This window comes from Balaenoptera borealis (assembly GCF_965194805.1).
Source record: "Balaenoptera borealis genome assembly, chromosome: 5".
Lineage (NCBI taxonomy): Eukaryota > Metazoa > Chordata > Mammalia > Artiodactyla > Balaenopteridae > Balaenoptera > Balaenoptera borealis.
In genome coordinates this window covers 5,042,770-5,058,005 of record NC_138862.1, presented here as the reverse complement: position 1 = coordinate 5,058,005, position 15,236 = coordinate 5,042,770, and the positions used below count along the sequence as shown (strand labels likewise).

The following is a 15,236-nucleotide window of genomic DNA, read 5'->3' as shown; positions in this document are numbered from 1 at the left end:
GTTTTAGAGTTTATATAAATGGATCATATAAGACTTACCTGGCTTCTTCTATTCAGTATAACTATTTTGAGATGCCTCCCTGCTACTGTCTTATCAATAATCCATTCCTTTTCATCCCCTTGTATGGATAAGTAGCAATTTATCCATTTATCTGATGATGGACTTCTTTCACCCACTTTTGGCCATTACAAATAAAGCTGCTATGAACATTCATGTAAGACTCTTTGTGTGGACATATGCTTTGGGTAAGTACCTAAGTATAGAATGGATGGAATATATGGTAGGTGTTTGTCTTTTCAAGAAACTAACTGTCCAAAGAGGCTGTACCATTTACATTCCCACCGGAAGTTTATGAGAGTCCCAGGTGCTACATATTCTCACTAACACTTGGTCGGTCATTGTTTTAAATTTTAAATATGCAGAGGAATCTGTATCATTGTGGTTTTAATTTTCATTTCCTTCAAGATTAATGATGCTAAGCATCTTTCATGTGCTCACTAGTCATTGCATATCTTTTTTGTTGCTCTACCTCTCCAAATTGCTAACCCATTTTTTAAAATAGGGGTGTTTGTTTGCTTTCTTATGATCGAGTATTCAGATTTCATTACATTTCTAGATAAAAGCCCTTTAACAGATATATGACTTGGAAGTATTTTCTCCCAGGCAGTGGCCTGCCTTTCTATTCTCCTAACAGTATCTTTAAATGAGCAGAAGTTTTTAATCTTGATAAAATTCAATATAACAACTTGTTTTTTATGGATTTAACTTTTGGTGTCATATCTAAGAATTCTTTAAATAACTCAAGGTTGCAAAAATTTTCTCCCATTTTTTTCTTTAAAAGTTTATTGATTTATATTTAGGTCTATGATCCATTTTGAGTTAATTTTTGTATACAGTGCAAAGTGTGGACTGAAGCTTTTTTGTTTTTTTGCACATGGATATAAACTTTTTCCAGCATCACTTGTCATAATAACTTTCTTTTTTCACTCAATTCCCTTTGCATCTTTGTCAAATTTCAGGAGTCCATGTATGTATAGATCAATTTCTGGATTCTATTACTTATGTTTATAATACTTATCTTTACAATAAGTCTTAAAGTCAAATAGCATTAACCCTCTTAAATTATTATTTTTATTTTTCAGAGTTCTTTTGGCTATTCTTGGTCCTTTGTATTTCAATATAAATTTTAGAATCAACTAATTCCTATTTGTTAAAAAAAGGCTGCTGGGTTTTCACTGGGATTGTATTGAATCTATAGATCATTTGGGGGAGAACTGACATCTTAACATACCATATCCTCCAACTCATAAAATACTATTTTTCTTCTTTATTTCTCTCAGAAATGTTTTGTAATTTTCAGTGGAAGTGTCTTCCACATTTTGGGTCAGACTTATCCCTAAGTATTTCTTGTTTTTTGATGCTATTATAAACAGTATTTAAATTTGTGTGTGTGTGTGTGTGTTGATCTTGTATACCACCATTTTGATAAACTCACTTATTAGTTCCAGTAGGTTTTTTTTTGTAGAGGCCATCAGATTTTTTTTAAATCGATGATTGGAATCTACAAATAAAAACAGATGAATTTTTTACCATCAGGATGTCTTTTACTTATTTTTCTTGCCATGTTGCATTGGCTGCAACCTCCAGTACAATGTTGAATAGAAGTGGTGAAAGCACACATCTTTGCAGTCTTCAAATTTGGGGGAAAGCACTTAATCATTCACCACTAAGTATGATGTTAGCTGTAGTTAAGATTTTTTTATTTTTTTTTAATAAAATTTCTCTTCTACTCCTAGTTTTCTGAGAGTTTTTATTATAATAGGATGTTGTATTTTGTCAATGATTTTCTGCACCTATTGAAATGATCACATGGTTTTTGATATGTTAATATGGTGAACTGCCTTGATTAATTTTCAAATGTGAAACCTACCTTGCATTCTGGAGATAAGCCCTTTTTATATGTTTTTGTATTATCCTTTTTATATGTTGTTGGATTCAATTTGCTAAAATTTTGTTTAGAATTTTTACACGTATATTCATGAGAAATATTCGCCTTTTTTCTGTTTTAGTATCATGGTAATGCTGATTTCCTAAAATAACTTGGGAAGTAGTCTTTCCTCTTCAACTTTCTGGGAGAATTTGTGTAGAATTTTTATTATTTCTTCCTCAAATATTTGGTAGAATAAAGAGTGTATTCATTTGAGCCTGGAATTTCATTGTAGGAAATTTTTCTATTACAAATTCAAATTCTTTAATAGATATGGAGCTATTCAGCTATTTCTTCTTGAATGAGTTTTGGCATTTTATTTCTTTCAAAGACTTTCTCATTTTATCTAAGTTATTTGATTTATTGACATCCCCATGTTCTTAATATTCTATTATAATTTAAATATCTGTATAATTTTGACTACTATAGAATATTGATGATTATACATATATATTGATTATATCTGTAGAATAGTAATGTAACCTCTCTCATTCTTGACATTGATAATCTGTCTTCTCTCTTATTTTACTCTTCAGTCTGGCCAGCTTACCAATTTTATTGATGTTTTTCAAAGAAACAGCTTTTGGCTTCATAGATTTCCACTCTAATCTTTATTATTTCCTTTTTGCTTATATTGGTTTTAATTTGCTCTTTTTTCTGGAGTTAAGACCACTTGAGATCTCTATTTGAGACCATTTTTCATTCCCAATGTAAGTTTTTAGAACTATAAATTTCTCCCCCTAAGCATTGCTTTAGTGGCATTCCCAAAATTACTAGATGTTGTACTTTCATTTTTATTCAGCTCAAAATACTTTCTCATTTACCTTCTGTTTTTTCTTTGACACAGATTATTTAGAAGTGTGTTATTTGGTATCCAAATATTTGGGGATTTCCCAGAGATCTCATTGTTAGTGATTCTAATTTAATTCTATTGTAGTCAAAGAACATACTTTATATGACTTATTTTTTTTAAATTCGTCCGACACTTGTTTCATTCATAATATGATTTATTTTAGTAAATATCTGTGTTTTCTTGAAGAGAATATGTATTATGCTATCACTAGATGGAATGTTCTGTATTTGACTGTCAACTGGGTCAAGTTGATTAACAATGCCATTCAAGTATTCTTTATTCTTGCTCATTTTCTGTCTATTTCTGGCAGTTATTAAGAGAGGGGTATTGAAATCTCTAACTATACATTTTGATTTGTCTGTTTCTTCTTGCAGTTCTATCAGCTTTTACTTCATGTATTTTAAAGTTCTCTTACAGGTGCATAAAATTTATAATAGTCATACCCTCTTAATTAATTGAACTTTTTTTACATAATGACCTTCTTTAGCCCTTGTAATATTCTTTGCTCTGAAATATACTTTGTTTAATATTGACATAGTTACTCCAGCTTTCTTCTGATATTTTCTTTTAATTAGACTGATTAGATTGATGATTTGATTTTTGTCTGCGTGCTGTTGTTGTTTCAGATAAAAGGGTAAATTTTGTCTCTGCTACTCGATCTTGGCCATAAGCAGAAGCCCCAGTCAAATGTTATTAAGCACAGTTCACTAAGGAGGAAACAATCACTAGAAATGTTTTGACTTGACCAAGGTCATATAGCTGATTACCGTTTGCTAAGTAGAAATACAGCATGGGCAGGGCAGTACTGCTTCAAGGGATCCGTGTGCATTTCACTCCTTAGAACAAAAAGGGCAAGAAAGTATTTTATGTGAAGGAGAACTAGGATTGCTGATTAAGGAGACATGATGGATGAACCTTCCCTGTTTTGTTGACAGTCAGACCTAAGTCAAAGTCACTGAAAACTGTGAAGAATAAGAATTCCCTGTACTTACAAAGGAGAGATGATGAAGCCATTTACCTAATGGATTATTCCAGGAAAATTCCAATGCCAATCTAGAGGCACACAGACATTTCAGATGACCCGATACACAGGAGGATACCCCTGGGTCAGGGCTCATTCTACTCAAACCTGCATCACAGCCATCACTGGGTAACATACACATCCCTCACCTGCCCTTCCGAACAGCCATCCAGTTTTGTACTAGCATCTACATAAAAATGATGAAACAAGATTTTCCAGCATCCAATAAATAATCTAAAAGACTACTACAACTATAATGTGTTCATATTAAGAAGTAAAATTAAATGAGAAAGGTAATTTCATTGGGGCAACATGACTATCCATCTTGTAAGTTCAAACTGACACAACAATCATGTGTACGATGGGCCTTAGATGTCAAGAATACCAGCACAAGACAGAAATCACATAACTCGGTGGAAGGGGGGGTAGCATAGATGCCAGACAAGGTGATGGAACTTCCATCCCTTTAAAACCTACGTGGTCATGCAAAGACAATCAATTCTATGACAAATTTAGAAAATAGCAGTTAAAACAGAAGTAAGCATTTAATTCTTTTATCTGACAGGAAACCCAAGACAGAAACAGCAGATTAATACAGACAAGTATAGCTGTTGGAAGTTCCAGGTTTTACTATAAGTGGTACTTTGTAGTTTATAAAGATGTTTTTATGACACACCATTAAACTTGTTAGCCTGCCAGGCAAAAGGCATTGGCGATGTCTCCCTGTTTGTCAGGTTTAGAAGTTCCTATACAAACTTCATTTGCTTCATTTTAACTATTCGGGGCATCAACTTTTCATATCTCTTGATTAAAGCCAACCTTTTTCTTCCTTTCTTAAATGCATTTTTGTGCATGTCTTGAAATTCATGAGCATGTCATGGAGATCAAAATATAGCTGGGAAATGACTAGCTAGCAGAATGCGTCACAGTCTAATGTTTGATTGCTTACATCAAAGAGATCACATGCAGGAATTCAGAAACATTTCATATTTTGCTCGTGTTGTGATGTCTTCAAACGGCACCTCCACACTTGCTGCAGAAATTACTACAAAGTTCCCCCAGCTACCTGGTGTATACGTCAATAATCAAAGTCACATTCTCTTTTCCTAGTCACTCCATTATGTCAGTTTACCATAGGATTTGAAAGCCTAGGCTTAAAAAAATAATAAAAACACTGTTTTCTAACTGGTGTCTAACTGTGTGTATGTTTTTTGGGGCTTTATTACATCTACAGAATGACACAATATGTCCTGTATGTACAACTTTTGACGTCTGTGAACCTCAGGCTGTATTCCTGGTTTGGCTTGTAGCAATGGCAGTTAAAATACACTATGATGTTAAAAGGCACATAACCAATTCAGGGGTTATTTACTGACAACATTCCAGCAACACGTGACACAGTCAAAAATGTTAAAAGAGCCTTTTCTTTTTCACAAGGAATAGAAGAGTATTAGACTGATGCTATTTTACTGACGATAAACATTGATGCTATGGTTTATTCCAGTTAAATTCCTTGTCCTCTGTTCTCCCTTTGTCTTCCTCACTCCCCGCGCTGCCTGCCTCTGGGACAGAGTGGGGTGGGGAGGAGTGAGGAGGGAGACAGGAAACAAACACAATGAGGTGGAGACACTGAAAGTTTCAGTCACTGTATCAATTGGTCAAAAGACAGTAAGTCTGGGATATAGTTTATTAGACCTTACTAACTTGATCTCACTAATTTCAAGTTTTAGTTCCAGCAACGTAAGGCACTCCAAAATCCAGTCAAAAGATGCTCTGACATCTCAAAGCAGCCATCAGAATCACACTGAATGGATGATAGGGTTTTCATTGATTCTCAGCTGATGGTTGTTTCTCTCTCCCCAATTTTTTACAATATACTCAGCAAATGTCATAATGCCTGGGACAGAGGCCAACTTTCCATTATAAACTTTGACCCGACTTTATTTGTCCACTGCCTGACTCCCTCATAAGGACTATTTCCACGAGGCCATATACCAGGCCTTTCTACCCATCTACTCCCTGCACCCGGCACAGTGCCTGAATCAAAATAGGAGCTCGAGGAACAATTTGTTGAGTGACAACATTAAAACCGACCCAAGAATTGTATTGCAAACTTAATGTTAGTGCCACAGAAGGATTTTCCCCATATCCACAGTGTTCAGTGATTTACTGGATAGTGATTTACGGATACAGAGGGCAGACGATAAGTTATAGGCATCTGCACAATTTATATAATGTGATTTTCTAAACTAGTTCCCTGACCTGTTGTCCTACTACTTGTTTCTAGTTTAATTACCACAAATAAAGTGTCTGCAAACGCTGTCATGCATTTATTGACTGCTTACATTGCATTCATTTATAGTTGTACAGTGTCCTTTACATGGAGCAAAGAAACTCAGTTTCTGCAATCCAAACTGGAAATAGAGTTGCAAAGGTTTACAAATGCATTGAATGCTTTTTTGACATGTCTTGTTCAAATAGCAAAAATGCTGAATAAAAAGAGAAATCCCTCAGTCAGCAAAAAGCTAGAGGTGATATGTGCAGGCATCTGCATGTTTGTTTCCCAGAGGAAGAGAACCACTAATTTCGAGTTTTCGTTCCAAAAATGCAAGGCACTCTGACATCTCAAAGCAGCCATTAGAAGAGTGAACTAAGGACAGGATTTTCATTGGTTCTCAGCTGATGGCATTTTAACATTTGTCATGGCCCACCTGGACCCCCAGCAGGCGTAGCATGAATCAAGGTTGAGGAGCCGTACTCACCAGCCTTGATGTGGACATCCTGACTGCGAATTTTCCCTGAAGGATTTTCAGCTGTGCAATAGTAAGTATTATCATGGATTAAGGTACTAAAGCTTGAAGGAGGGAAGGGGAAAATTTGGAGAGTGCCGTTGGGGTGGACGTGGCGGATCCCGGGGACATCGTAGATCTCCTCGCCCGTTGCTAGGTACCATCTGAGAGACACAGGAGGGATGCCTGCAGCAGGGCAGGGCACCAGGGTCCCCGTGGTGCTCGCAAACACTACCTCTTGCAGAGATGCATTGACAAAGTAGAGGCTGGAGTGAAGGTCCTCACTGAAAACTACAAGAAGACAACACAAGAATATGTCAGTAAAGTGCACCTTCTGAACTTGTCCTTCGATCAACTGGCATCAAGAGGTTATTTTGAGAAACAGACACGAGGCTCAACTAAAACCAAATCACTCGAAATTGCTCAACCTACTGTGGACAGAGAGGCACCATCTTCATAGTTTGTACACGAGTTAAATTATCCTGGGTCTTAAACTTTAAATAGATTACTCTTCAGCTCTCTATGTCCCGTGCCCTGTTCTGTCTCCATGGTACTGACTGCTATTGGAATTTATATTGGGTTTTGTATTCATTTATTGTCTGTCTCCCCTTCTAGAATGTAAGGCCCATGAGAACAACGTTGTCATTTGCTCACACTATTACCTCGGGCACAGAGCAGAACATCCCGTGGCGGCTGAAGAAGAAGAAGCTACACGACTGAATAACTAGATCCGGTTGCTAGGATCAAATTGCTCTGGTTGAAAGGTACATTGAGAGCTAACTTTGAATGAAATTAGTCACAAATTTTAAAAATTAAAATTGAAGATCATAGGTAAAGCATTTTAAAAAGGACAGTTGGTTTTCTGAAAATCAAATCCAATCAACAATGCATTTTTTTATTGAAAATATGTTGCAATGATAAAGAGAACTTTAACAAAGTATCATTCAATTCCACCAGCCTATGGCAGATTCTGTTTCGATTTTTCTCTTCTGGGCCATCCGCCTACATGCCTATATAATTATACTATGTCATAATGTGCGCACATGAAACATGCAGTTTTTACAGACTCTGTTTCATACTCATAACATTGTTTCATACACATAATGCCATGTTTCACAGACTTCATAAGTACAGCTGACCTTGAACAACACTGGTTTGAACTGCGTGGGTCCACTTATACACAGATTGTTGTCAATAGGAAATAACTACTGTATTACAGCATCTGCAGTTGGTTGGATCTTCAGATGCAGAGGAACTACGGATACAGAGGGCAGACGATAAGTTACAGGCATCTGCACATTTTATATAATGTGATTTTCTAAACTAGTTCCCTGACCTGGGCTACTTGTTTCTAGTTTAATTACCACAAATAAAGTGTCTGCAAATGTCATGCATTTATTGACTGCTTACATTGCATTCATTTACAGTTGTAGAGTGTCTTTTACATGAACCAAAGAAACTCTGTTTCTGGAATCCAAATATTAAACAAAAGATGTATAAACGCCGTGAAGACCTACCTCTTAGACACTGGTGTTTATATATGGCTTTCTAAGAACAAATGCATACCGGGTCACATAGTCACAAGAGAGTAAAGAAGCCCTAGACATTTGGAATTAATCTCACTGGGCAGAGATGAGAGTAACGATTACTGAGTGCCCAAGCCATGTCAGGCAATGTCATGAGACTCGAAGTGTTATTTCATTTACTCCCATGCACAGCAGTCCTGCCAGGTGAGCCCAGGCTCTGCTCCACAGAGGATGAGGTGGAGACTCAGAGGGGCTGTCACCGGAGCAAGGATTCAGGGTACGAGGTTGCAGAGCCAGGATTCAGTCTCCCTGACGAAGATTTTATTTCATTGCATGGCTGCCTTTATTGTACGAAGCCAAATCGTGGGGAAGCTGTGTTCATGAGATTTGCCCTACTCCAGATAGCTTACTTGGAGATCCACCTGCTTTCTCTTGGTCTCTGTCACTAGCGGTGACCACGAGTTTGCCCACACTCCACGCTGCCTATCTCTGAGCTGGCAGCAGAGTGAACTCCATTAGTCAAAAAATGGCAGAGAAAAATATACTTTGTAAAAGTGACAGATTTACTCAAAGAGAAGACAGGCAGGGGTATTCATCAAGTAGTAACTGCTTGATGGTTTTCTTCCCCAACCATAACTAAAGTCTTTAGCAATGCTCCGTAAATCAGAATATGGAAAGTATTGCTAACTGAGAAATTGGTTCAGACCAGAAGCATAGTTAATAGTTAAACATTGTAGCTTTCAGCTCAAATAAAAATGCTGATAGTAGCACTGTGGTTTTGAGCTTTTTAGGAAACTGACATCACCCCAAACATATTGCTAGGAACGAGGTAACTGTCACTCTTGAGGCTAATTAATTCCACCTCAATTCTTTTTTTCCCTCCCCACGTTACTCTTCTGTCAACTGAACTGTAGGCCATTCAAACTAAGTAAAATTTAGTCGTATTTGAATTTATTCTCTTGTGTCCTAAAAGTGGCCTTGTTAAGAACAGCAGTCTTTGAAAATGTGAATGTATGTAAGAAATATTTCTTAATTAAATATATAGTTTTCTATTGTCAACCACATTCTAAGAGCCAGCCTATGAAATTATTTAAATGGCTGCGAGAAAAATGCAAAGCAAATGTTTAATCCTAGTAGTTAAAGAGATAAGTGACCTATGGGGGATTACTGTCATTTCTCCTTACATTTTTTTAGATATTTCACATTAGTCTTTCTATTTCACACCACTGGGTTTAATAACACAACATAAACTCACTTTCTAAGATACACATCATATGGTCACAGGCAAAAGAAAACCCAAACTATATTCCAACAGCTTTTATTTCTTCCATCTAAGGGACCATCCATCTGCTTAAATAATAGTACTTCTTTTTATGGAGTGCTGAATGCACTTTAAATACAGTAACATTTGCTCCCTCCAGTAAGGGCATGGGCAATCTTAATGTGAATTGTGAGTATGTGTGTGTGTGTGTGTGAAAGTGCCCTGAAAATAACTGCAGGTTATTAACTGAAAGCTAAACAAAATGCTTGGCAGAATCTTGTTGTGGGATTCAAAGTATAAAATCCTGGCGTACGAATGCTAAGGGCACAAAAGGAAGGGGCTTTGGAGAATTGTTTCTTCGTTTGCAGATTTCTCCATATTTTTTTATCGTTATAACAGATGGTATAACCAAGACTCCCGTGATAAACATAAAGGAGAATGTTACACTAAAAAGAAAAATAAGTCAATATTGCTTTCTTTAAAATCCACATACGGCAAAGTGAAAAGAAGAAACGTGGGAGAAACTTTGCAGGAAGCAATGATACAATCAGTTATTCATGTGGCAGTATTTACTGAGCACCTGTTATGTACCAGACCTTGTGCAAGGTCACAGTTACACACATTTGCAGGAGTCATGCTACTGCTTTTAAGGAATTTTTGGTCTAGAGGGTACCATGGTCATGTAACGAGATCAGCGATAATTATGTATTTTGCTGAGTGCTGTGACAGAGTTATCAACAAAGTGCTACAGACGCATAAATGATAGAGAAACTAACCCAACCTGGGGAAGATAAGGGTAGATTCCCAAAGGAGAGGGAAAAGCAGATTCTAGGCAGAGGCATTAACATAGTAGGACACTGAGTTGTCATAGGCAGGAGAGAAGTGAGAGGACACTGGATACCAGGAACTTGAGGGCAGAACCAACAGTGACACAGATTTGGGAGAGGAAGCTTGAGGTTCTTTATATTCATTTATTCTGTACAAACATATTCAGCACCTAGTAAGTATCTGGCGCTTGCTAAGGCCTTGGGACACGCTAAGGACCAAGGCTTGGAGGGTGGTCCTGGGAGTTTCTATTTCAGAAGCTTATTATAAAGTCTAGATCATAAGGGGTGTCAGATCTCAAGCTAAGAAGCATGTGCTTAATTCTGAAGATGGTAGGACAACAGGGAGCCCCATTCCTAGGCACACACACAAGCGAAGTGAATGCATATGTCCATGCAAAAACTTATACACAAATGTTCAAAGCAGTGTTATTTACACTAGACAAATGTGGAAACAACTCAAGTGCCCATCAACTGAAGAATGGATAAACAAAAGCTGGTATATCCATGAATGGAATTTTACTCAGCAATAGAGATAAATGAAATACTAATATGTGTTACAGACATGGACAACTCTTGATAACATTATGCTCAGTGAAAAGAGTGAGTCACAAAAGAGCACGTACTGTGTGATTACATGCACATGAAGTGTCCAGAACAGGGAACTCTATAGAGACAGAAAGTAGATGAGTGGTTTACTTAGGGGTGGAGGTGAGGGGCTGGGGAGAAGGGTGACAGCTAAAGGATGCAGCGTGTCTTTTTGAGGTTATTACAGCGGTCTAAAATTAGCTGTGATGAAGGTTGTGCATATCTTTGAATTTACCAAAAAAAAAAAAAACCCACTGAACTGTACAAACAGATGAATGTTATTTTATGTACATTATATCTCAATAAAACTGCTTAAAAAGTCGGGAGCCAATGAAAGTTTTGACACAGAACAGGCAATTTTCCAGATTGTCGTTTTGGAAAGTGAACGCTGGGTGGGGTTGGGATGAAAACTGGAGGCAGGAAGTCTGGCCGGGCTGCTGTGGGTGGCCCAGGCCCTCCGGGGCTTTGGTGCCGTGAAGGGAGGAGAGAGCCTAACTCTGCAGGTGTGTCTGATATGGTCCCGCCAGAAAGTGTGGGCAGGGCATGGAAGTAACGAGAGTGAGGGAGGATAAGGAACAAGTCAATATGATCCAAATTTAATAGCTTGCATGCCTGGTTGCATAGTTACACTACGAACGCAGACAGAGAACATACAAGGCAGAGCCAGCTGGGTGAAGGAAATGACAGTGCCAGTTTTACTGAAGTTAAGGGGGCACTGCCTTGGGGCCACGCACTAGCCAGCTGGGAATCGGAGTGCAAGATCTCAGACAGAGATTCCACAGTCAGGGAAGCTGAAGCCCATCATTGGGTGAGATACATCAAGGAGACTGTGAAGAACAAGAAGAGACCAAAGAAATGGAGATGGAGCCTCAGGGATAGTTAATACATAAAAGGTGAGCAAAGGATATTTGACCATGGACTTGCACCCAAAATACATAATGAACTCCTACAGGTCAATAAGAAAAACATAATCTAATTAAAAATGGGCAAATGGCTTAGATGGTCACTTCACAACGGCCAATATATAAATGGCCAACAAGCACATGAAAAAACAAAAAACCTCAACGTCACTAGTCACCAGGGAAATGCAAATTAAAAGCACAAGGAGTTACCACTACGCAACAATGACTAAAATGGAAAAGACAGACTATATTGAGTGTCCCAAGGATGTGAAGCAACATGAAACACATACACTGCAAGCGGGAATGTAAATTGATAAGGTCACTATGGAAAACTGTTCTTCAGTAACTACTACAGCTAAACCTATGCCTACCCTATGACTCAACAATTCGATTCATAGGTATTTATCCAACAGAAATGCATGCGTATGCTCGTAAATATTACACACTGGAATATTCACAGCATTACTATTTGTGAGTCCCAAACTGGAAACCACTCACAATATCCATCAGTAGTAAAAAATGGATAAATATATTGTTATATATTTGCACATCAAATCATTATATAAAAATAATAATGAACAATCTACAATTACAAACAAAAATATTATGACACCACAACCATAAAGTTGAAGGAAAGTAAACAGACACAACAAGAGTGCATACATTATTATTCCATTTATATCAAGCATAAAATAGGAAAAACCGATCTATGATGTTAAGAGTCAGGATACTAGTTATTCACGGGGTGGACACAGAGAACAGAAATGGCATGAGGGGGCATGCAGGCTGCGGTCTGTGTTCATTTTCTTGACCTGGGTGCTGGGTACACTGATGTGTTCAGCTGATGGAAATTTCATTGAGCTGTACTCTGTGAAATGCACACTTCTCTGTATGTATTCTATACTTGACTTAAAACATTAAATATTTTAAAGAAATGGGAAAAGAGAGAAATATCATGAAGATAAAGAAGACGTCATGAGACAAGTAGCCAAAATCTTAGAGAAAATGATGCCTTAGAAACAAAAGGACAGCATTTGGAAATGTCAACCAGCAGTTTTCAACTGTGTCAATTGCTTCACAGAGATCAGAAAACATGAAAACTAAAACAGACCATTAGGTTTGCAAATTGAGTATATCTATTTTGAATGAAAATACCATTTAGGATCAAAATAATTTTACTGATTTCATAAGAATCTGTGAGTGTATATGCTTAGTAAAATGAAATGCTTCCATAAAGCTCTCCCCAAATGAAAAGGAATATATCTAAGCCTCAGGTAAATATTATCTAGAAAGCATAACACTTAGCTGATTCTGAGATTCCAAAATGTTTTCACATTTGAATACATGCTTTGAAATTTAGTGTCATCTTGATCAGACAATCTGAAAGCAGATAAATGGATGGTCTCATAATGACTTGGAAAGCATTCCAAACATCTATGAAATAATTCCAAGTTAGGTTAAAAAAATATTCTCATATGTTACAGCAATTGTGCATTTAACTCTAATATATTTCAGTCATTCTATCTATTCCCCAGCACTAAAGCAACAACGCAACTGTCCAAATAAGAATTGGATAAAACTTCATGACATAGAACTTAAAAACTATGAAATTCTGTCTTTGTCCATGATAAAACAAAATGAAACAAAACAGGAAGTGGATTTACCCTCTTCTATGTAAACATGCAGGCAATACAAAACAGTAAGCTGTAAAAGAAGGAAACAAATGAGATGGGGCCCATTAGCATCCAGCATAATGCCTGGAGAAAATTCACAAATCATCCCAAAAGGAGAAACCTAAATAGAACTTGGTGGAATTTCTGAGTTGAAGCTTGGGGAGGCCAAACACACTGGATTTACAAAGCAAAGAGACGGAAGTTGCGTGGAGAGGGAACTCCAATAATCTGAAGAAGTTTCCCTTTGGTGAGTCTTTAACTGTGGACAGATATTTACAGGTGTGTGAGGAAACTACTGCTGCTGCAAAGAAACACCAGAAAGGAGCAGCTGGAAAATCCCTGAAGCTCACATAGGGGAGGGACTAGTTCATGTTCCATCCAGAGAGGAAAGAACTAATATATGGGGTACCAGATAGAGTACTCAGAAGTGTATGACCACTACCGTGGGGGCCAAATTAAACATAACAAAGTTTAAAAGGGATCCCAGTATGGATTCCAGAAGGGATTAAATTGATTTCAAGTAACTTAACTGCACAATCAACAAATTTCAATGCTGGTTAATGAAAAGAAACAAAATCCAATAATCAATAATGTAAAGTTTACAATATCTGACATCCAATAAAAAAACTGGAGACAAGCAGGAAAATATGACCTATTATCAGAAGTAAATGTATTCAATAGAAGCAGACACAGAAATGACAGATGACAGAATTAGCAGGCACGGACATTAAAATAGCTATTATAAATATTCTCCCAATATCATCAAGATGGTAAGGGAAAGCAAGGGAATATTGATGAGAGAAATGGAGACTATAAAAATAGCCAAAAATGAAACTTCTTGAGATGAAAAATACACTATATGAAATGAAACACAGGCAAATGGAATTAACAGCAGATTATACCTTGCAGAAGAAAATATCAATAAACCAGAAGGCAGAGCAATAGAAACTACACAAATTGAAAGACAAAGAAAAAAGGCTTAAAGACAGTAAACATAAAATCAGTGAGATGTGAGACAATATCCTGTGGCCTAATATATGTATAATTGGAATTCCACAAGGGAGGAGGTCAGACAGAAATTTTTTAAAAGAATTAATATCTAACATTTTCAAAATTTAAGGAATTCCAGAACCCCAAATACCCCATAAATTCAATGAACACCAAACAGAAGAAACACAAAGAAAATCACACCGTGACACATCATAATTCAATTGCTGAAAGCTAGTAAAAAAGAGAAAAATATTAAATGCAGCCATTTAAAAAAAATACACATAGCATGTGGAGAAACAAAGGTAAGAATGATGCCAGACTTATCAGAAACAATGCAAGCCAAAAGACAGTGAAGAGAAAGAAAATTTATAGTATTATTTAAAAAGAAAAAAAACTTCCAATCTAAAATTCTATGCCCAGCCAAAAAAGAAAATTATAAATGAAGGCAAAATAAAAATGACTTTTCAGACATCCAAATGCTAAGAGAATTCATTGACAATGGATCAGCAATACAAGGAATGTTAATGGAAGTCCTTCAGGCAAAAGGAAAATGTTACCAGACAGACATTTTTGACTTCTCAAAAATAATGAAGACTGACAAAAATGGTAAATTTATGGGTAAATATACAAAACACATTTCTTCATTTTAAAAAAATAATCAAAAGACAATTTACTGTTTAAAGCAAAATTGATAATAATGTATTTTGGAGTATAACATATATAGAGAGATAAAATGAATGACAATATTAGCATGAAGGCAGGTAGGAGGAGGAGAATGACAATCTACTGTCTTAAGTTTCTTCTACTATACATCGTGTTGTA

General features: G+C 36.7%; 1 protein-coding gene across 2 annotated transcripts in view; it reads right to left on the bottom strand.

The window, feature by feature from the left end:
• The window catches only part of DSCAM (DS cell adhesion molecule), a gene marked incomplete at its 5' end in the record, with an annotated part of 739,398 nt that overhangs the window by 608,860 nt on the left and 115,302 nt on the right, over positions 1–15,236 (bottom strand). Inside the window, one exon of one of the 2 annotated variants that reach the window (XM_082393800.1) lies at positions 6,624–6,941. In XM_082393800.1, coding sequence (XP_082249926.1) covers positions 6,624–6,941 — 318 coding nt within the window. Of the gene's footprint in view, positions 1–6,623; positions 6,942–15,236 lie in introns of those variants that run through there. The other variant, XM_082393801.1, reaches the window with a different exon arrangement.